This window comes from Amphiprion ocellaris, chromosome 12 (genome assembly GCF_022539595.1).
Source record: "Amphiprion ocellaris isolate individual 3 ecotype Okinawa chromosome 12, ASM2253959v1, whole genome shotgun sequence".
NCBI lineage: Eukaryota > Metazoa > Chordata > Actinopteri > Pomacentridae > Amphiprion > Amphiprion ocellaris.
This window is the reverse complement of record NC_072777.1, coordinates 33,458,477-33,483,068: the sequence shown is the minus strand read 5'-3', so window position 1 is coordinate 33,483,068 and position 24,592 is coordinate 33,458,477. Positions and strand designations below refer to the sequence as shown.

The 24,592-nt window shown below is 40.6% G+C and overlaps 1 protein-coding gene across 12 annotated transcripts in view; it reads right to left on the bottom strand.

Moving 5' to 3' along the window:
• LOC111582007 (neurexin-3b) overlaps positions 1-24,592 on the bottom strand; it is a 344,457-nt gene that overhangs the window by 248,854 nt on the left and 71,011 nt on the right. For 9 of the 12 annotated variants that reach the window (XR_008603364.1, XR_008603363.1, XM_055015655.1 and 6 more), the window contains exons 5-7: positions 11,440-11,741; positions 9,948-9,992; positions 8,160-8,321 (exon numbers count right to left, since the gene is read on the bottom strand). Coding sequence is in view for 10 of the 12 variants with exons in the window: in XM_055015655.1 (XP_054871630.1) it covers positions 8,160-8,321; positions 9,948-9,992; positions 11,440-11,741 (509 nt within the window). In the remaining 2 variants the exon portion in view is untranslated. The remainder of the gene's footprint in view (positions 1-8,159; positions 8,322-9,947; positions 9,993-11,439; positions 11,742-24,592) is intronic. The other 3 variants (XM_055015647.1, XM_055015651.1, XM_055015650.1) reach the window with 2 other exon arrangements.

Below are 24,592 nucleotides of genomic sequence, written 5' to 3'. Positions count from 1 at the left end.
TTAACACAAAGCTATCTACTTCTACTTTCTACTAATAATGTGTGAGTTATATGTTCCATAAAATGAAAACTATAGAAATAAAGTTTAAATAAAAAGAAAGTTAATGCAAGGTCATCTCATTAGTTGCTTACTAAGTAGACAGAGCACAGTGCTGATTGCAGGAAGATCTGCTAGTTGTGAACTGCTGTATTATTCATACATAACACACATTTCATTTGTGTTAAGTAAAAGTTACCCAAGAGATCCAAAACAGACCTCACAAAAGCATATCTGTTTTTAGCTGCACTCTTTCAACAGCATGAGTTACAAAATAGTTCTAATTTTGACAACAATAAAGAACATCATTGCTCTAATGTTATCAGTTATCACTGCAGCAACTGTGCTCCCTGGCCCAGTGAGTGTAGAGTTTAAAAATATCTTTCAGCAAATTTATTTTTGTCATATTATATAATGCCAGCTTTAGAGGTAGCTAGAATTCAGAGTACCGGTTTGTACACAATGTGTCACCTGGAGCAAAATCCCACAAACAAACGCTGTTTTCCAGTGTCACAGTTTAGCCTACAGGAGAGGTGAGGGTGAAAGGTGAAGGCATTCCATTAAAATCTGAGGTTTGTCCCCATCCATCACGTTTTAGCCCTCAAAGGGGACCTTAAAAAATAATACTTAACAGGACAGGGTGACATTTGCATTTGTAAAAGAGGGGAAAACAAGCACTGCCTGGACGTACTTTGGTGACTAACACAATACCGATGACAACGACGTTCCTCTCAAATGCCAAATATTGGTCTCTTGCCCCTTCTTGTCGTCTTCTCACTTGCTCATCATTCTCTGGATCTCCATCCATAATTCTGTTCCTACTGACATTTACCTCACCTGCACCTGTTGCCCCTTCTCCTACATTTTTTCCCCAACACTTGCACCCTCACATATTTGTTTGCCTGCTTTTTACTCGTCACCATCTTCACCTCCTGCATTCAGCTCCTCCTCTCTCAACACAGATGACACCACATGCCCCAGCCACCCCCACAGTCTGACACAAGCTGCCACTACGCAGCTCTAGTGCCGCCACGGGTGCCCTGTGATGCAGGAAGGAGGGGCTTTGATGGAGTGAGCGCTGAAACTGGTGGGAGAAAGAGGGGTTGCAGGAAGGCACTGATTGCACGGCGCTGTGAACATCAGGCTGACCGGAGAGCGAGGCCTGGGTGGCTGCCCAGTGGCCCCGTCAGTCACGTGATGCTCTGTAGCCCACATGGCAAAACACGAGCGTGGGTGGGACATGTGCGTCTGCGTTGTGTATGGATGACATCCCATGCAGCCTACAGGCACAACGGACGCAGCGAACAAGAGCGGGGTTGAGATGGCAGCACGCAGCATCTCTTTTATTGTCGAAGAGAAGCCAAAAAGGATGTATTTGCTCTTTGTAGCAACACATGCCTCCACCAACTTATTCTTCTGCTCCAAGTGATGCACTTTAGCCTTTTTTTATCTCCTAATGAACAGAGACCAATATGCACCACCATTCCTGCTTCAGCAGCATTTCAGAACGCTCTCGCCAGACATTACACACACTGTCAGACAGAAATACTGACGCATTCTGATCTAAGCAATGGGCCAAATTCAACTGAATCATTCCCTCATTATCTGGGGATATTGAATCCAAAGGAAGAGGTGGAAGGGGCAGGAAGGAATAAATATGGTGTAGGAGAGCAAGAGAGAGGCAGGGAGACAAAGAGATGATGCATAGGGAGTAGGTGAAAGCATTCTCGCAAATGCACACGTACAGCGCAGTGAAATACACACTCTGTGTCTGATGGAACAATCAAAGAGATATCGTAAATGAATAAGAGTATGAAGGGAGATCACAGGGCCAGTTGTGAGCAATTTGCACCGTCCCGGGTAGCAGCTGGCACTGCCTGCTTAATGGAGCAACATATGATGAACAGTCGAGGATCACACAACACTACCACAACCAAACCACATTGTGAATCACCACCATGATTCTGTCCGCCCAACGCTCTCATGCTGAGTCATACTTGGTCAGATAATATTGGAAACACATAATGTATACAGCTGCCTCTGCATAATGGCGCAAGGAATATGCAAAGCATTTGCATTAATGCATTCATCTCTTTAGAGACATGCAGCCGGTTTCAGTGAGAAAGACTTTTTTTTTCAGAGACAGACACAAGTTAGTAACAAGCTGATGAACATTTAACAGCTCAAGAACCAGATAGTTCCTTTTGGAAGGGGTGGAGACCAAAAACACAGCTAAAACAAGATGAAATATTGGGTTGGAAGTCAAGAGACAAGATATTCTGACAAGATTTCAAAATATCCAAATGCTGGTTGTGCAAACAGGTAATTGCTTACTGATGCGTTTGCTGTTTCAAAAAAGCCCAAAATTTGCACCCATGAAGCCAAATCTGGCAGATCAATCCAGCTTTAAGCATTTTAGCATGAAATATATAAATAATAATAATGATGATGATCAAAAACAATCAAACAAGCTATAGACAGAGAGCTAGCATGCAGCTCAAACAAGAGAATTAGGCAGTTTGAAAATTAAAAAACACAGTTGAAGGTTGAAATGAAAAGTTTAAAAAAAATTAGAGAAATTAAAGAATTAGAGAGACAACATCGGGCCAAATAACCAGGAAGTTAAAATTAAAATAAAACAAGACAGAACATCTAAAATAAACAGGACACAATACAAAATAGAACACTAAAAGTAAATAAAGCTAAAAGTAATTCTCACATAAAAGCAAGTCTATAAAAGTGGGTTTTAAGAAGTGATTTTAAAGAAGTTACTAACTCTGCAAGCCATATCAGCCACAACAGGTAAAGTGAATAACATTGAACATCTCATTACAATGCAATGTTCCTCTGGGAAACCTTAGGTCCATGCATTCATGTGGATGTTATTTTGACATGTGCCACCTATTAAAACATTGTTGCAGACCCAGCACACCTCTCCATGGCAACAACATCCACTAAGCAGGGCAATGTACCTCGCTACACCACAAAAACTGTTTAAGGAACCTGAAAAAGAGCCCAGAGCATTGACTCAGCGTTTACACTGCACTGGAACAAACAAATTCACCGAGGCCCAACCCGCAACCCACAGAAACCAAAAGATCTGCAGTGATCATCACAGTCCCACAAACCACAGTACCTCCAAAGATCCTGTGTCCACGCCCCACTGATCAGAGCTGTTTTGTCAGGACAAGTGGGACCTACAAAGTTTTAGGCAGGAGGTATAGTACAAGTGTTTTCTCACATACATTTGTCAATCAATTTAAGTTACTGAAGCAAACTTTCAGTGTGCTTTAGTATCCTTGCATTTTTTCTGTTTAAAAGGGTGAGCAAATTTGCAAAATAAATTTGATATATTGAGTAAAGAGTGTAGTTTAACCTCTTTTCCTTTAGTATGAAAGCTCCTATATTGGACCCCATTTGATCAAGTTTAGTGTTAATCTCACATGTCTCTAGAATGTGTCTTCAAGTTTCAGCTCCAAAAACTCCACTATTAAGTCTGCCAGTTCTACCAGACATATGATTTTATCAATGCTCTAAATGGACCATTTCAGGGTCTGTTGCTTTAATTTTTTATTGAGCTGCAGCTGCTTACATGCCTTTCAGGAAGAAGAGCTCAGTCACACCTCAATGTATGAGCTCGGGGGGGGGGCGGAGCCAGAAGGGGGTGGTTCTTATCCTGCTATGACATCACGACAGGGTGCAAACCTGAATAACTTGTTCAGAGACACTTTCTGATTAATGGAGGAAAGAAACAGGGACGGTCTTCACTCATGTTTTGCTGTTCTCTAAACACACTGGAGACACTATGTTCAAAAAGAATGAAAAACTGCATACTATGCCCCCCTCAATGCAACTGGCTTTGGATTCAATCCAGAGAAGAAAGTCGGCTGTTTAGCACCTCAAACAAGCACCAGCATTTTTCGATAGATGACAAAGTGAGCGAAAGTGTTTTTCTACCTATCAGAGTGGATAGAAGCTTTATCACAATGGATTTGTCATATTTGCCTACAATGAAGGAAGAGTGAAGAGGCTCAGGTGAGGATTAGTTCAGTACTTGAGTGAGAATGTTTTGCATATCGACACCGTGCACATCGATAGACAGAAAATAGGCCAAATTAACTGGCCAAACAACTTTTTTCATTCATTTGACATGGACTAATTCACTAATATGGGTGTCAAATTGAAACAATTAGGTCTTGTATAGAGCACAATTTTGACAGTTTTGTGTTGATAATACATTTTTAGACAAAATACTGATGCAACTACTAGCACCAAGGACTTTTCCCTGACATCCATGATACAGGTCAAGTAAAACAGACCAGAACCTCACTTTACTTTGATGCTAAACATGTTTCAGTTGTGTTTAGAGCACCTATAAAACTATACAGAGTTGCTCTCCGGTGCTGGCTCCACTTCTCATTTATGTTTCATGCTTTGAGCAGGACTGAATATCATAGCTGTCAGGAACTGAAAATCAACAAATCCTCCCATGCTGCAAAATGGAACAACATAAATGCACATTTTTCATGAAATACAATACCATCAGAGAATGAATTTTCATCACAGGGTTGTGTGATGTTGTGGCTATTTTTTTCATCTATAATATATTTGTTAATCTATAATTCTTTGATGATACAAACAAGGAGAGTGGAGCAGCTCTTATCTTTACTTTGTCTTCTCGTTCTGATTGTGCTAAATCTGACATTCAAGTTAACATTCAGTTAACTATTTATACACAGAAGTTCAGCAAAAGTACATACACAGTTGGGTCAGTGCAGAAAGTGAATGTTCCACACTGTAAATATGTGTCTGTATGTGTAAAGGGGAGACACAAAGGGTCACAGCAGTTAGAGGGTGGATGAGGGATGCATTAGCCAGTGAGGTAATGACCGGAGGAACAGCAGTCTGAGCCACTCAGTCGAAACATACAACAGTGCAGACAAGGTGACTTTCCCTTGTAGCCACCACCCAAACCTGGCTGATGTGTGTGTTAGTGGTAGTGTGTGTGTGTGTGTGTTGGACGGTGGCCCACTGAGCTTGGCTTGTGCTGCTGCCTGAGCTGTGGCTGCATGTTAATGTCCCCGTAGGAAGTTTATATTAATATTATCAAGTCGAGGCGTGACGGATCACAAAACTAGCGATCATATCACCGCTTTGATTCATGGGTTGGATCATTTTTCAGATCAGCAAATACTGATCGCTGTCAACTGCTTTGGACATGCAATGTTCATGTAAATTATTCTTCGCCAAAGCACAGTTTCCAGTGCATGTGTGTGTTTTTCTGCGAGCAGGATTACACAGAAACTACCAGGCCATATTTAATAAAACTTGGTGGAAAGGTGGAGCATCACCAGTGATATTTTGATGTGGATCCAGATCACTTTCTTTAACATGGCGACATAGTGCCTTGGCAAAGTACTGGTGTCTACTTTAAAAAGTAACAGCTGCACTAAAAGTGAATTTCATACTATAATGGTTAAATTTTGGGTGGGTGGCAACCACAGTCTGCTACACCATTATTATCAAGGGCTTTGAGATGCCAAAAAGGCCAAATATGGCTCTCTGTAGTCATGTTCCCACCAGATGGTGTGAAGTAAACTTACTGTATGCATAAAAATAGCAACAAGAAAAAAAAAATTACTACAGAAGCAGTAAAAAGTAGGCATATACGTACATTTCATTGTACAATTACTTAAGTTAAAATCATCACAGTATAATAATTCTGTTTAAATGAGATTTATATTTCTTCAACCAAGTCAGCTAGTTTTTCTATTAAAATATTGTACATGTAGTTTAAAAGAATAAAAAGGGTTCAGCCTTATAAATTACAAATGATTTTGTCATTCTAGATCATTTAGAGTCTGTGACTTAGAGATTTGTTCACTTTTCTAATAAGTTAAGCCGAAGAATCACCATTCCAACACACCCTCAGTAATACATGCGTCAAAAAGTAACTTTCACTTAAATAGTTCAGCACAGCCCCTTTCAGATAAGCACTCCTTTCCACTAATCTGGCAGCATCTAAACGTGTCTGAATGAGTAACTTGCTAACTTTTCTTGTTAAAATTGTTCTTCCAGTCCCACAAGGTCGAAACTGGGAACATTTTCGGTCAATACAGCACAAGTCTGAACCGCATGAGGCCACATTAACACATATACACCAGGATTCAATAATGAACATGGATTTGGTAGTTACTCTAATGATGAGGAAGAGCAAGTTCTATATTTAGTTACTGGAGCGCATCCTTGCACACATTTATTAGTGCTACAACTTCAAATATCCTGCCGTGAGACTGTGAAAAATCCACTGATTAAAATAAATACTTACGAGATACGAGAAAAAATATTTTCACTTCACTAAATGGATCAGACTTTAATGGTAAAATAATGTCCTGGCAGCTATGGACCACTGCTATTTAAAAAATAATACCTGTAAATGTGACAGCTCACCTGTCTGAGGTGAAGAAAGTGTGTGTCTATGTCGATCAGTTCAGGTTTATTCTATTGTTAACTTCTTAAACCGTGATGTGCTGTTACTTTTTCCATCATTGTGGTTGGTATGCCATGAGAAACACTAATAACTTCAACATTTTGATGAAGCCAGCAATATTGTGTATCCCATAATTGAGAGGGCTGTCATGTTTATTTCAGTAGGAGGGCTACACATGCACTATTCATGGTTTTGCAGCCACCTATTTGTGAAAGTAACAGTTTCTGAGGCTTCCAGTATATTTTTCTGAGACTTTGATGAGATAGAAACATACTGTGCAGCAAAGTGTTAGCTGGCATTTCTTTGCTTGACATGTGATCCTAGTTAGAAACTGACACCGGCTTCTTCACAGGATAAAAACAAGGAGGATCAATTAATCGTCACAGTGTCGAATGTCCGCACTTTACATGATCCATTTGATGTTGACTGCTGAGAAAAGTTGACACAAAGATCTTCCACAGGCTCGACTGTATTCCCACATCTAACTGCGTAACTGCTGACAACTACAACTACCACTCATACGTATTATTACCACTGTTGTTGTGTTTTTTTGCCTTCAATCTAACAGCTCCCAGGGTTACTTACCCCGGCCCAATATGAGATGACAGAAGAGCTGTTCTGCCATTTTACCAAAGAAAATTGTATCAGCCGTAACAGCAAACTACAGCAACAATTTTCTAGTAGTGCTGCAATCATCTGAGGTAGATTAGTCCTGAAATTTCATCAGAACAGACTTTTCTTTGAACACAGGCGAGGACCAGAGAAAACACAACATGAAAACAAACTTGCACTTAGGCACAGCCAGGAAGAAGAAAAATATCTAATTTACATGCATTAGTAACCCCAGCCCCAACATATTGTTAAATAGCAATATAAAATCATTGGTAATATGTGATATCAGTATATATGAAGACACAAACTTGCACTGAGTCCCAAGTGAAAATATAATGCTATTTGTGAGACTGCTGCTTAACTGGAGAAATCGATGCAGATTTTTTTTTTTTTTTTTTTACGGCTCCGAAGAGCCACCAGCCCTCTCTTTATTATCATTACTTGCCGGAGAATAAGTAATGGTGAGCAAAATGTAAATAACAGGGTACTTAATATATTTTTTGCCTCTACTCACAAGCTCAAACAGCCAGCAAATACATTATAAATGTCCCAAAACAATGACGCCTTTCTGTATTTCATCATAAGCAAATATTTCTTTCAGACTGCTGCCCACTGGGAGGCGTTTTAGCCGCACACTCAAGCTGATGCTGCAAATTACATGTGACAGAAGCAATTTTGGGATATTTTCTCACACACAAACTGCAGTAAGTGTTATGAATTAGATTAAACAGGGGAATATTGAAAGTCTGATACTTCCTCTGCCAACTCAGCAGCTTTAATTGATAATGCAATTCTGTTTTTTCCCTCTCCTTCTACTTCCTTTCAGGGAAAGTGGGCTGATTATTATTTTTGTACATTCACAAAACAGCTGCACTGACAAAGTAAAAGCTGGGAAAGCAGTTGCACCAACAGTCTGCAAATACAAACCATGTAGAGTGAACGACCCCAATGTAAGTTGCACTGTACTACTATACTAGTCATGCATCTGAGCTCAATCTGTATTCATTTGAACCCCTCCTACCTCTCTGAGGCAGCCCATAAAATTGTTGCTAACTGGGGATCCAGGCAGGTCCGCAGTGCTGGGGCTCCCACCCACGTAGAAGAAATCATCAGAGCCCAGCATGGTGTAGTCTTCCTGGGTGTAGCCGGTGGTGGTGAGGATCCCATCAACGGAGATTGTCACCTGTTGAGGGGTAACACATAGCCAAAGCCAAGCCATTACATTCTGGGATTCGATCTCGTGCTGTGTATAAAACACACCTCCTTCCTTGGTCTGCATTCGAAATCAGCTATTTGAACTTTTCTTTAGGTTCCACACTTTTTGTTTTTTAAACATAATCTTTTGGTACCTTGAAGCCATTGTTTTGGACCAGACAGCGTTTTGATTTTGTTAATGGAATTTTTGCCGTAGGATTCACAGGACAGGTAAAGAAAATATGGCAGAGGCATATTTTCTTTATCTTTGATGGGGGTAAGAGAATGGATTCCTAGGTTTGGTTCTGAAACTTCAGGTTGGGGGAGGGTTAGTACAATGTTCAAACCAAGGACAAATTGATTGCACTTGTCTTAGGTTTCGGGATTTATTCGTAACTGCAGACACACACATATACAGTACACGTACGTGAACGCACAAAACGCACGCACGCACACACACACATCTTCAATCACACATACACACACACACACACATCCGTTTCTCACACCAACAGTCTCAGGTTCTCCTTTCTCTTGCAGACACCTACATCTATATATCCACGCACATGCAAAACAAAGGGAGGCTTTTTCACACCACGTCAATGTGCAAACCAAGGTCATCACTGTTAGAAGGCAAATTAAACACACGGAACTGGACATGTAAGGGAGTAAGTGGATCAATGGTGCCATACAAAGCTGGAACAAACCACACGGGCTGCAGCAGCTCATGCACAATCAAGACCAGAGCCCATATTCAAATACACTCTCAGAATAGCTGATACTGATCTCTGATCAGGTTTAGCCAGGTGCCATTTTTTACCATGTTAATGTCACTGAACCAGACCGATACTCCCAGATCAGAATGCTTATTCTTGGAAATGTTATGCATATGGGCCCGAGGGGTTAAGGGTGGTCAAAGGTAAGCCAAAACACACAAACACCACTTTCACCAGCATGCTACAAAAACACACACAGGGAGGGCAAAGTGAGTGAAACGGTGACAGGTGAGTGAATGAATTAGAGTGTTAGTGGTTATTCTGGGTGACAGGGTTTGAGGTTATATGAGTTTGGGTGGTGATAGGTCAATGAGGTGTGGGCATGCCATGCGCCATAGTGAGTTAGAAACAACTGTCAGAGCTCCCGCAATGAAGGTTAAGGGTTGCCATTTTTTTCTCGTTTAGGGCTCGGTGTCGAGGTCACCATCTTTGGGATTGTGGTAAGCTTCTGTCAGTTCTGGACGACAGTCCTCACAAAAAATGGGGACTTTTTGTGTGAAAAAAATAAAATAAAAAGTAAGTTGCCCTGACAAAGGCAAAGAAGTCAATTATTTTACTTGTTGGAAATCTGCAGTAATGTGGAGGAAACAAAGAGAAAAAAGTAAAAGCCAAAGTGAAAAAAAACAGGATGGGGTATTGTGGGGTAAAGAAGGAGGTTGTTGGCAGGTCAGGGAGGAAATTGAGAAGAAGCGAAGAAAGAATTGCCTGGTAATACAAACCCATCTCCTCATTTTTTGATAAGAGTGTCTAGGATGGAACTCAAAGAGAACGAATAAAAGAAGAGAGAGGGAGGGGACACACGGCAAACCCAAAAAAAAGACAATAAGAATGATATCTACCAGACAATGTAGTTTGTTTACCATAGCGTGTCCAATGCCTGATTGCTTTCCAGAAAAAGGGGAAGAAAGGAAATCAAAAGAATAGTGAACAAAAAAGGTTGTTAATAAGGATGGACAGAAAACAAAAACCCAAAGCAACGATGAAGAATTAGGATGTTAGTACATTAGTTGGTTAGAAATTGGTTAGTAGTAAAAAATGACTTTTATCATGGATGAGTTAGTGTTGCGGTGAATAAACACTACATGATTTGTCAGAGTTCGCTGCAGTAATAAAGTGCCATCGTGCCATCCTAGCCAAATTTTCTACATCAGAGTCCTGCAAGAAAAAACAAAACAGAGAGAAGTACTGTAAGATGTAGGACTGTCAGATAAAAATTTGTGTAGGATGGCTTCAGCTCCCACAAAACTTGTAGTGTTTTTTTCACCTTTATTCTAACAAAGTGTGCCTTTCAAAGAGGAAAGAAAATGATAGTGAAAGAAGGACAGATCTGTAGAAAGAAGGAAAGAAGAAAGCAGGGAAGCAGCCCTTGGCTCTTAGCTTATAGCCCTCTAAACTGTATGTTATCCTGTTGGGATTTTCAGGCTACAACTATTTACTAACCTGTGGGACAAAAGCTTACTGTCAGGGAGGGTCAGAAAATCAGCACTTACTTGTTGTGCTGCTCTGAGAGCAACACTAAATGCTGTCTCACCTTGCCGACAAACTAAAGGTCGACCGAGACAATGAACAACTCCACATTCTGCAGCTACCGCCATACAGCACTGCTCTCTGTCTACAGCCTCCCAAATTCACACTATCTGAACAGCAATACGAGCTAATTCTGAATTACACTAAGAAAATGGAAAACAATATCTGTCAAATTCTGCTTATGCTGAACAGATGCCCATTTGATGGAAATGTATCTCTATCTTTAAAAAGCATCATGATTATCTGTGCTATAAATACTGCGTTAATGGATGACTCAAAGGCAAAACACTCTGCGTCTGGCTTTAAAGTGAAAGTCTATAGTCTACACAAGCATGAAAAAAACACAGTTTCTGAAAGCAAGGAGATAGCGACAGTGCCTGATAGAAGTGTCAGCTCAGGGGAGTGTGAAGCAAAATAGATTTATCAGATAACTTTAATTTGAGGACACAGAGAACTCAAATTCAATATGCCGATAAACAGGAGAGAAGAAAACGCCTTGCAGAACAGTACTTTGAATAAACTACCAGTCACATGCCATGGAACTGCTTTGCCCTGTACCTTAGCTATTCATTCAGTAGGAGAGAAATCAGACAATGAAATTAAATCAAAAAGGAATTCATGTCACTGTAAAGAGAACCAAAAGTTTAATGACATCTGTCTTAATCATATATCTAGCGATGGAATGACAACCAAGGTGACATTCTCCCTCGAAAAAGCTCATGGAAGCGGCTTTATCTAAGGCAGAGAAAGAAAAAAAAAAACACCTGTCTCCAAACTCCGTCCATCACTGTTACCCCCGATTACCTGTCTCAGGTTGCGTGTCACTTTGATGTCGTGCCAGGCGTTGTCATTGAATTTTCCATTGACTGGCTCGACGATGGCCTCGAAGGCCCCGGAACCCAGATTGATGACGAGGGAAACCGCCCCATCTTTTAGCGCCAGGTTGACATAGTCTGCGGATTTCCCCGTGTGGAGCAGGAGGCCGTTGCGTTGCCACGTCTTGAAGGACAGCGTGATCTCGTCGCTGCTGCTCTGAATGGGGTTCTGCGACAGGTCGTAGCAGAAGTATTCCGAACCTCGGAACGTGGCCACATTCTCTTCCCTCGCTGCAAGAGAAAAGAACCAAATGTTACTTTTAGGCGTCAGACATCTTCTGCTGACACTCAGCAGGTAGGTGATACATTTTTTAGCTGAGCTTGCTGCCGCAGTGCCGCGTTGTGATTCATCATGCGTCCTCCAGCAAACTGTTTCTATCTCATTATCACATTTATTCTCTCACTCATTGTAAAATCTTCTAAGTATGAAACGAGCATCCGTGTTGGACCCTGCATCAATCATGAGGCACCTCGGTAAATATGAGAACTGCTGGAGAGAAGGTTGCATCAAGCAGGCACAAACACACAATACGCACTGCTCGCCCATAATTACCGCTATGATAATCCCATCATTCAGTTGAGATCATAAAATCCTATCTGTACGACCATGGGTATAGGTTTCGCATGCAGCCTCTAGACAGACAGACTACTTACGATGGAACACTATTCCCCGCTAATGGTGCACATAAATCAAACATAGTCTGATTTTACAGTTTTATATCACTCCGCTGTTGCAAAGTGACTTCCTGAGCCCATTTTTTAGATCGACACGGAGAGTAAGGTGAGACAGCTCGAGACGGAGAGTGAGTGGGTTCAAGGATGGATGGAAAGAGTGAGAGAGCAAAAAATAAAATTGCTGGGGCGATGGGGGGGAAGTGAAGACTCGAGAGAGAAAGACAAGATCAGAGGAGTTGTGTTTCCTTATGATCTGTGATGAAATAATCAACACTTTTGTCGCTGCTTCTTACATGTTGGTCAGTTTGAGTGAATCAATAAGATGTTTTCCACTGCAGGAACATCAGGTGACATTGTAGGCCCAAAACTTTGTATACTTGTGTTCTGACTGCGAGAACCACCACTGTAGAACCTCTTTCAGGGCCATTTTTGTTAATTGGTTCACACTCTCATCCTCCAAAATGCTGCCGGGCTTTCAAAGCATGTTATCAGCAAAATTACACCATTTATCAGAGCCAGAAACTGTAAAAACAGAAAGAATCGGCAGATTTTCAACTTTCAGATGCTGCTTGAACAAATAACATGTGAAGCACAGTTCCATCGGGGGAAGCTAACAAATCTACACTACAACTGCAATATGTCATCACGTCTAGCTTTAAAAGAAAAAAAAGTCACCAAAAATAAGCTCTTTATAAGCTGCAACCAACTGTCACATGACAAAAATTCTGGGACTTTTCGGTTGAACTGCAGGCAGTGTACAAAGACCAAAGAGGAGATATGGGAATTAACAAAAACAAATTGGAGAGATCAAGAGGAAAATAAAACATGCTTGATAAATAAAATAAATGCAGCATGGCTTAGAAATTGTATACAGAGGAGCAAGTTGATGGAGGATACATTCTGCATGGTGAAACATCTTTCTAGATATTATGAGCAGAGTAATGTGAAAAATTAGTTTCTGAAGAGGTTGTTTTACAGTCTTGGTAATACCTGTGGCCATTTGGAAAAAAACATTTTTCTGTAAAATAAAGAATCCAAGGAATGCTACTTTTTTTCTTATTTAAAATGAATTTTAGAATTAAACTTGTATCGTACGGAGTTCTTCCATTATTTCTAGTCATGATTGTATTGTTTCCATAGAGGTGCAGGACTTTATGTCACAGAGAAAAATGAGCCCACAATGAAGAAAAATGTGACAAGGGAGGAAAAAATGCCCAGAAACTCAATTAGAAGATGAAAAATACTGATTGGTTAAACCTGATGGGACAACAAGTGTTATTTTTCCCTCTGGATGTCATTGAGTAGCAATCTTCTTCTCTCTAAAATCAGCCTAAAATTCACCAGACAGCTTCTTATAACAAACACTCCATTTACTGTCTATTTAGTACTTTCTGATCAAACCAGTTTCATCCAATAACTACTAATTTTTTTAAGGGCTATTACTGTTTTGAGGACTGGATTTGTCAAAATTGGCACCACATTATGTCTACCACAACTTCAAAACTGCAGTGGAAAGCCACCTAATAGGACACAAGGTCCAACTCACTTATTCATTTATGTCATAAATTGGACATGGTAACACCAACTAAGAGGTTGTAGTAGACAGTTCCTCCTCAAAGGACACGGTGTTGAAGGCATCATCTTTCAGATATTTCAACCTTCAGAAAAAGTCCTGGCGCAACACATCAAACCAACTAGTTGCTGTGGCGCTTGGTAACAGTAACTATGCCATTACCTGCAAACAAAACCCTTCGCAATGTGCCATTTCACTTCCTCAGTGTCCTGCGTTTTCCTTTGTGTACTCACAGACAAGTCACGATGGCCACGAGTGAAAGAAGAAATAGCACAAGTGGGAAGATGAGAGAGAAAAATGGAAGAGAGAGAGAATTCGAGAGATCACTGGGGCTGCAAGCTGTAAAGCTTCGGTTTGTTGTTTTGGATCAGGCAATATGTAAACATGAGGGAGCTGCGTTGTGGAACTGGCAGAAAGATACAGAAAAAATGAGAATGAGAATAGTGAGAGAGAAACAAATGGAAAGTGGAGCGCGGCTGTGGGATGATGGGGTGCTGATTCCGGTCGTGGAGAAATTCTCCCCTCGGCGTCAAACTCATGTCTCTGCACAACACGGAGACAAGAGGAAATAGTATGGGAGGCAACAAAGGGCCCGCCAAAGCCCTCATCTATGTGCCAGGAGAATAAATAGAAACCCATTATTACCACTGAGACAGCAGCGGAACATAGAGATGCAGAAAAATATACATTGGAAGATCAAACAAAAAAACCCTCCATCTCCACTGATTTCATGCATCTAATGTAAGAAATTGCACGGGCATCGACAGCGTGGAGAAAGCAGCTGGTTGTAAATTCATCTAATATTGTTCTTGGACAAAAGTGTTGGACATCAAAAGCAAAATGATTGTGCTGTGATTGCTGATGACAAACAGCAAGTGGCATGCCAGTTCCATCAACTCTGCAAGTATCATTTTTAATCAATAAAATATTCATCTATATATTTACAGTGTGGTTACATCAAAATGCGCCCCCCCCCCCCCCCCCCCCCCCCCCCCCCGTCTTCTTGGCTTTATGATACATCTGGACTAGTGCAGCCTCAAATCAAAGAGAATTGGTGAAGTAGTGATAGAACTATGGCCACATTCTGTAAAAATTACAGATGCAGCACTGATACTGGTGGGCTCTCTGACACATCTTGCCTGGAGGTCCCTTGCATACACCTGATGGCAAGAAGGTTGACTTTGTTAAACTGATTCTGAATTTTCAAAAAGCTACTTCTTTCACTTTTCCCAAGCAATGATCCTTGAAGTTTCAACTTTTGCATTAAGCAAATATTACATTAAGAGAGAGCAGTCAACTTATTTAAGTGGGAGAGACGTTATTTCAAACTAAAAAGCTCAAAGAAAGAAGCCCTGCGTCTAACTTTTCTGTCTAATACTGCAGTCCTTCAGATCAACTCCAGAAACCTGATCTTCTGTGCTCTCACCTGACCCAAGGTAGAAAGGTTATCGTCATGGCAACTCCGGCAAGCTTTAATTAGATTGTCCATCTGAGGATGGCTGCTCAAATTGCAAAACAGGCTTACAGAGTGCAAAGGAGATTCCTGGTCACCTGATCATTAGATTTGCCAGTGTAGCAATGGCTTTTACCAGCCCTGTTGAATGCTGGAGCAGGAATCAAATCAAGGGTTTAGCGGCACAATGGTTTTTGCTTTGAGGAAGGCTTTGAGTAGCACAGTTCCGAGAATGGCAATACCACTTAGCCAGTAAACAAATAATGAAAAGACTGCCATGTCATCAGTCACTCATGGTTCCCAGATGATGAACCCTACTGACTTGAGTCCAAGTTAATACGTGTGTTCATGATCTCCTCCAGCTGGATTCTAAGAAGTAACTTCTCTTCCATCTTGGCTCATTAGGACGGCATTTTAATTTTGCATTTGTTTTGAAGCAGATATTAGCAAATAGCTGGAAGTACAGCCTCACAGAGATCCACCTACGTCTTACTCTCATTTTTGCACACATTAGGTGTTTAGTGTGGCCTGTACGCAGCCTGGAACATGAACTGTTAGTGTCTGTGCAATCATTCTCACCATTTTGTTTGCACTTGCAACCAAAAATCAGTCCAGTTCAACTAGGCATTTTAATTGGTCGTGTGCTGTGTGCCGCTGCAGCTGGTTCCTCTGCTCCTCTCTAATGCTCTTTGAGCTACTGGCTTCTCCATAAATCTGCACTACTGTGGACTTTGCATTGTGGTTTGAGATTGTAGCTGGCCTGTAACATCAATGCACCACACTGTTTGATGTTCTATTTTATCTTCATGCTGTTTGGTGTGCGAGAAAATACAGTATTAGTGGCATTTGTTCGTCCTGGTTTTTGGTTTTGTGCTATTTGCCTCATTAGAGAAAATAGTAAACTAGAAAATGTAGACATTCTGATGTTTTAATGTCCTTTATGCTTTTTATTGGTGTTATTAAGTTCTGGTAATGGTGCTTACTTTTCTTCTGTTTTCTGCTGACACACACCATTATTTCATAAGTGCTCAAGTAAAAGGCAGCTGGACTTTTTGTTTTGCCAGTTGAAGACATTTCACCTCTCACCCAAGAGGCTTCCTCAATTTTAACTGAACGGTGGAGATTTCCAGGTATTTATTATCACCCTCAACTCACATGGCTTCTCACATGTTAAGTGAGTGATATTATTAACCTGGAGCTCAAAAAGCCTCTCAAATAAGAGTTCAAAATGAAGTCAAGTTGCCTTCCACTGAAGCACTTACCCCGACCAAGATGACTGAGAATCAACACGGACACAGTTTAATCCCATCTCACTTGATATGCCAGTTGTAAACACAGCTGATTGTTTCATTAAGAAGGGATAGGCCAGTAGCCCTCTGTAATTATGAACGCGCTGTTGATGAGAGTAATAAACCCAACACCAGTCCCTGCTGTGCTAGCTCCACACCCATTGTCCATGCACATTCTCAGCCCTTTTGTACTATTCTCCTGTGGGAAAAGGGGCTGAAGTCGGCAGCTGATTACATGGGGGCTGTTCTTTATCATTTCTTGCTGTCAGAATAAACAGAGATCAACTTTAAGATTCATGCTCTTCATAACACCGCACTGCAGACGCCCGTCGGTTACACGTTTTATTGAAATGCCAATAGGTGCTAGTGCGTCCAAATAATGAGACGATGCACCTAAATGAAAAAGTTAGAGCCTGAACCAGTGCAGGCGATGTAAACAGCTAGTCTGCACCCTGTTTTAGCAGTCTCTATATCCTTGCAATGTATATTAAGATAAGCTATTTTTGTAACAACTTACATTAGTTATTATATATTATATTTTCCCACTAAATATAAAGTAAAAGGCTCCCATTCTACATCTTCTCATAAGTGTTAATTCTAATTACAAAGTTGCTCTGGAGCTGTAAAAACCATCAATATAACATTGCTGCTATGAATAATAGAGAGGGCAAATTGATATAATGTATTATTTGTGCACTTCAGCAATATTAAACCTGTGGTAAATGTATACGGATCCATAAAAACCAGGAGAAATGTATTGCCTGTTGAGACATGTTCTGTACAGATCTGTGGCTTTCATATTGATCATATAGCGGGGTCATTTTCCCTTATTTTCGCCACGGTCATCAATATTCCATTTGTGCGCTGCCTGGTCCGTGCACTGGGGGCCGGGGTTCGATTTCAAAATCCACTGGAAGCAATTAGCTCCTTCATTACCATCTCCTATTCTCTTCCGTTGCCCATCACCACCACACACACCCAGGCTGCCTGAGCTCTCTCTCTTCCCTGTCTGACCTCAAGGGCCTTTGGAGCAGCGACCGCCGTCACCTGACAGAGCTCAGGTCCACAACCTTCAGCCTGCAGGACATCCAAACTGTCCCTTATCACAGTGGGTGGACAAAAAGGGCTTAAACCGCACAAAAAGGGGAAATCAGCTGAGTTTGATGATCGGATTAGAGGCCAGAGGCATTGTGATCATCGTTGCAAAATACCGACTCGAGCTTAAGCGTCACTGCACATGGAAGCCGGTTGGGCAACTTGCACTAGTGCTAGTCCCAAGGAGACTTCTCTGGTGAAGTGAACGCAATCCGTGATGACATCCAACACATCAAATGCATGTTCGCACTGTATTCGCAGATAAACAAGCCTGAAGTTCGAGACCTAAACATAGAAAGCTACGTTCTGCTTTTAGCTATTGCTGTTTTGCGAGACACCCACAGGAACAGCAGTCATTCAAGGTTGCAGTGTCATGCTACACGATGAATTTAAAAGAAAAAGCTTCTTCGCAGCCTTTCTTTTTTGATCCGTCTAGTCAATTCTGTTTTCCTTTTTCCTCCAGAGTGACAAAACACCATCATTTCATAATTACAGTGCAGTTATCCTGATGTAGCCTGAAATTAACAATGTGCTAATGCTAACTATGCAACTGTAAGGTTTAAAGCTCAGTGGTGAGCCATCAAATGTCAAATGAATTTGGAGCATCACGGCTGATGTCTCTCTTCAAAGGGAGGCGGCACTGTCAGACAGGCTAACGTTTGCAGGGAGATTTGGTAGAAAATGCTGCACGGTAATACTTTCACCAGCCAATTACTAACCAATGTGCAATAATTAATTTAATTCAGGATGCACTGACATCAGCAGAGTGAAAAAGCTGCACATGTGTGATTTCTCCGGGATTTATTTTCCAGTCAGAAAGAACTCTCCACAAACTGCGCCGAATGTGCCATCTTCATGACAGCTTTAAAGATGTCACATGACACATCTAAGAGGTTAAAGTGAATTGTCACTCTGACACTTCTTTTCTCATCTCGTATTTCATGTAACCTTGTGAAGCCGTGGCGGACGACCTGTCTGAGACTGGCTTTGATGTCTGCACGCACAGACCGAGTATGGAAGAGTGACAAAGAGGGAGATAAACATAAACAGAAGTGACACGGAGGAAGCAAAAGAGTCTGGGACAAAAGGGAGTGAGAGATGGGAGCAGAGACAGAGAAAAAAAAACACAGAAAAGAAAAGAGACAGGAAAGAGAGAGTGAGAGGCAGAAAGAGCCAGCATAGGAGAGTGAAAGTGGCAGATGGATGGAAGGAGGGATGGAGGAACTTCCAATGGCTCTCCAGAGAAACAAAGTGACACTGTGTGTTAAGACTAGCAGTGAAGAGCTGTCCCTCTGGCTCGTGATTCCTTATTATTGCACCTGATTGCACACCGACAAATCCCCGTCTCTCCTTCTCTCCCTTCACCTCACTAAACCGCCAACACCCCTGCAAATCCACCTCGTTTTCATAGTATTTCTACACTCATCATCAATCATTCCTCCAACACTAAAATCCCCCATGATCGGCTTTCTTTCTCGAATTAGTATCCAAGAATTGCGATTTCAAAGATTCTTGAAAGACCTCCTGCTGAAATAAACATTGTATTTAGAGTTCAGAAGCCATCATTACTTATGCAGTATTACATGCTCATTTTACTGCAATATTTACCAAGTACATAAATAAAGGAACTCGTCTCAGCTTCAAAATGCTCGAGCTTTAGATGCTGCTGCTGCTGCAGGGAGAAACAAGGCAGATTTAGGAAAGTGAAGCATCTTGACTGCGACAGAGGTTGACTTATTTGGGTGGACAGACTAGTGCGGTGCATGGAGGGGAGGCGGAGTGGTCAGCTTCCATTCCACATGAGACACAAAGCACAGCACTGTGGTTAGCTTCAATGGACTGATGATTTTATTAGCACACTTGCACAGAGAGCAGGCCACTGGGCTGATTCTGGTGACACGGTTTTCTTATTGCATGATGATGTGTGTCGGCTAAACTAAAAATTGTTAAAACTCACGTGAAAAAGTCTGTCTATGAATGTTGTAGTGTAGCTATGTAGTCATCTGCAAGTCCATTGTTTTAGTACCTACAACAAGAATTTGAAGGTAAAATTCCATTATTTTACCCTTACCCTTAAAGATATCCATAGTGTCCCTTATTGCCACAAGGACTGGGTATTCAGAACCAGTGCCTAAGTTCAGATTCTAAAGGAATCATTGAAGATTTTTTAATTTAGACTCTGCTTATTGGTTCTGGGACTCGCACGAGCAAACAATGTACAGAAAAATCCTATTATATATTTACTGCAATCTGTCTGTGCCATTCGTCATGCGACTTGAATGCATGTGCATCTTTCTGTCTCCTAATGCATCTGGCTTCATCAATCCTAAATCTACCATTATTTTCAGTTAACCTACTTCTTCGACCAGCAGATTAACAGCTTACACTGAGTGACAGTCATCTTAATTCAGCAAATGCTGCCCCTGTATGTTAAAGTAGACTAATGTATCACAAAAACAATGTAAAATAATATCATTTTCTGTGATTTTACTAGACATTATCTGTAATGAAAAAAGGTAATCTATAAAAATATACAATTTAACAGTTTTAAAAATATATTTCTCCTTTTTCAATTCGTAATATACACTGTCTTTTAAATAATAGCAAGTATTTGTAAAATTGCAAAATTTTTGCTGATTTAAATAATCTGTAAAATAACAAGAAATTTCTAATTAAAAACTGTTGAAAAATGTAGTTTTTTTTACAGTGTATACTATGAAAGAGTATAATCTATTATTAAATATTATTATTACTCCTGCATTAATGAAAAAGTAGAATTTTACTGCTGTAGTAACCCTAACTGCCTGAACTTCAAAAAAAATCTGAATTGTTAAGAGTTGGAAATGATTAGTGGAATGGGGGTTTATTAAAATACAAACCCTAAGTGCCATCCATGTTGTCGATATGTAGATGCAATTTCCATTCGCCACACATTTTGGTTCTTGATTGTTATGAAAATAATCATGATATTAACATTGCTGTGGATTATCATTCTTTGCAAAGGATGAACCCCAGTCGTTCTGCTGACTACCTGGTGTTTAACAACATTATAGACAGAATAACTAAAGTACAGTGAGAGTGGATTGGTGATGCTTTATAAAGGGCACTTGTCCTGTAACGGTCACCCTTATTAGCACCACTTTAAGGCCACAAAATACTGACTTTTGCACCGTTTTAAAGAAAAAGCATGTCATTAAGCAGTTACAACTGAACTAAATCAATATTTTTACATTAACAAAGGATCAGATCTCTGTGTTTAATGTCAGCACGAGAAAGATTACCAACCCTGCAGTTCGCATTTTAACTTTCAGTTATTTCTTTAGGCTTCACAGCCCATGTAATGTCTTGACTCACTCTCATTCGTCAATGTCGTTTGAAGCACCAGGCAGCTGTTTTTGACTAAAAAAGCTCTAATAATCCTTTTGTACGCTACCTGCCCGGCATCAAAGGGTGGACAGACAAAGCTAGCAATTAACTGTTGAACACGTTGGTGTGTTAGGAGCTAAAAAGACAGATTTTTTTCCCTCAGGATTTTTCTCAGGAGTTAGTGAAGGTGAAAATGGACCTAAAAGAAGAGTGAATAATTGATTAATTTCAACATGCGACCACAAATGTTGCTCCCTATAGTAACTGTGTGTAGTTACAGTGACATTGTGCCGTTATCTCGCAATGATACGGAAATCTTTAACAAATCCGTGGATCCAGACTATAAGCTACATCGCTGCCTAAATCTAATCAGGTGGTCCTTGTATCCATTCTGACCTTTCCTGAAAATTTTAATCTAAATCCGTTATTCCGTTTTTGAATAATGTTGCTAACAGACAGACAGACAGACATACTCACAGATTAACAGAAGGACAAACGTACACCGATTGCCACATAATTAGGCAAACCATTTGCTTTCCTGTAAATAATTTAAAGGCTACTCCACTCTCCCCCTTGTGGACAAAGGCAATTAATAGTGCAGGTGGGTGTGACAGGTGTTTTAGTGAGATTGCTGTCTTCAGATACAGCCTTGTTGAAATGCCACAAAGCTGCAGCCTCCAGTGAGATGCCCAGCAGAATGATGTGCAACATCCCAGCATAAACAGCATAACTAGAGAAAACGATCTGAAAACATTTGGGAAACTCCGGACAGGTAAATGTCATTTTCTAATTTGTTTGCATTAGTGTGGACATGGCTGGAAGCTTCCCTCTGGCTACTGGCAGTGACAAGGTAGCCACTGTCACCTTCAGTGTGTTTCTCAGTGTGTGTTTGTGTGCCGCTTGAAGCTCCTTATTGGCCGCTGATGGTGGAGTCTCCATGGAGTGAGCGATGAGGTTTGGAGTGACAGTGGCGGTGGGGCTGGGTGGGAGGGGTGGGCGGTGAGAGTGGCGGGAGTGAACGATGGAGGGATGGAGGGTGTCTGAAGAATGGGGGCAGGCGCCTGAGGTCCAATCCCATCAACCGAGGCAATTGTGCGGAGCGAACGCCGGAGTGAGGAGGTGGAGGTTGAGGATGAGTTTGCAAAGGAGAGAGAGGGAGAGATGTGGTGACTGCACTCCTACTAATACTCCACAATTAAGAACCCAAGTGATGTGCAAAGGAAGTCCTGTCCTGCAAAAATTACATTCCTATACAACTAAACTGCATCACCTATATATGTTTTGAATTGACTGAAAAATAAGACTGGAATGTAGAAGGAAAGGCTTCCAGTTTGATAAAGTGGATGGTAGCAAAGGTCAGCAACAGGACTTTCAACCAAAAGACTGATGTTTGCTTTCTGTGGACCATAACTCTTCAATTCAAGTTTAGTTTTCACTCAGTGTTTAGTTTTGGTTTTAAATGGCCATTATGTGAAATTTAGACCCCAAAACTACGTGGTTAGGTTCTGGAAAATAACCAGGCTGCAGTTGACGCTTTCAAAACAATACCTACATAAAAGCTTAATGAAGTTTAGGTATGAAAACTACTTGTTTAGGTTTAGGAGCGGGTTGGGTTTAAATGTGACTCTTTCACAACATGTTTCAGTCCCACCCCATTCAATATGTGGGTGCTTGTCTGACAAGGAGCAATGGTAAAGTGGTAAAATAAATGGTAAAGATGTTTTTGTGCTACTTTACAAAGAACATTTTTAAACATAATTGGGAATGCAGTTCTGTTACATAGGAAAGACATTTTTGGAAGATATTTAAAGTGAGCATTGACTGAAGATGAACATAAATCTTTAGCTTTGTTGACAGTGATGTGAAAAAATTAGAATGTTAAATGTTTCAGGGTAACATAAGCAAGTAAAGTATAAGTTTTTATAAATATTGTGTATGTAAATATTGGTAGAATCGCAAAAAAAATGAGTTACTCCAGTCTACATTACACTGGAAAAAAGATTATTGTTACGTGATTATTTACATTGGTAATTTGATTGGCCAACTCTAAATTCTGAATGTGCAAAATACATTTTGTTTGCATTGAACATTTTAAGAGAGAATAAAAAGAATATTCAAAGAACTCAAAATTTCGTGGCAGTATCAGTGTTTTAGTAACTTGCCAGTTCTGCTGCACATTGTATGCAGATTTCTACTTTCTACTCCATTTCCAATAACTGTGGGTTACCAATTTAAAACTCCCCTTCATTACTACAAATAAAATCAACAACCGCTAAACAAGATCTGAATCATCCAATATGACAGACCAGACTTGGTTATTTACGTTAATTAGCTGTTTAATGACCGTGTCCACCTACCTTTGTACAAATGTTTTAACAAAATAATTCCCCCAGCAGTATCTTCCAGGGACACCATCAATACATCCTGGGCTTATCACTGCCCCAAGCGACTATGGTTGGTTTAAAGAAATTCAAACAAGCCAGAGCGGTTGCTGTTCCTGTATATTACACAATTTTACTGAGGCATAGTCAGACCATTCTCTAGCAAGACTATTTTTAGTATAAGATGCAATATTTTTAATGTTTGATTTGGACATAATTCAAAAGTAATCAGATTAGATTCCATTTATTTAGCAATCTAATGGATTACATGATGAATTACAATAATTAATATGTAACTGATTACATTTCATAGTAATCTAACTTAAATGTGGGGTCAACAACACAACCAACTAAAGTACTGTCTGAAAAATTTAAAGCTACACTGCAGCATAAATGTCTTGTTAAGAGCGTATTTGTGAAAATGTACACAGCTTTACATTGTCATGACATCCTGGTTCTTTCTTTGTGTGGTTTCTATCCAATATTGTCACATACTGGTAGAATTACTGTACACTGCAGGCACGGTGTGCACAAATCTCTGAGTGCTTTTCTTTTTTAAATGGCTGTAACTGTGGATTACAATATTATGGAGTCATCCGCAGTCTGTATTATTTCCCCCAACAATCAAACGATCTTTGACAGTGTGTCTCCTGAATGCCGACTATTGCATCAGCATGACAGCTGCCATCCTGAGCCAAAATGGAAAGTGACGGCAGTGAGCATTGCATTGGTTTCATATTCTCCACCGTTGTGCAGAACAGTGACTTGCATCACTCTGCATCTGTGTGGGTTTTTGACTTATTTGTTTTCATTGTCTGCCTGACACCTTATATGTTTTAGCATAAAATTAGCTATTCTGTCTGCGATTAGAATAATTTAATTACTTTATGCTTCAGGAAAATGGGTGTATTTGTGCTCTGGACTGCCTACGTAATTTGCTGTTAGCATTTACCAAGGAGTAAACAACCCTGTCAGTAATTTGAAGGGGATTTTTTCATATATGTGGGTTTGTATTCGAGCAGAGGCGAGCTCCGTGGAGCAGCGTCGTGGGCAGGCGAGACCTCCCCTGGAGCCTGTCAATCATCTCGAGTGGCGTTGCCTTATTGGCTATTATCTCTGCTGTCAGAAGCCGCGCCGTGCCTCCACCTCACCACATCAGTCTAGTCAGTTCACATGCTGCCCGTGGATAGAGCCACGGAGCTGCATGCTACTTCTGTCACTTCTTTTAGCAACAAAAGCTCTTTCAGCCT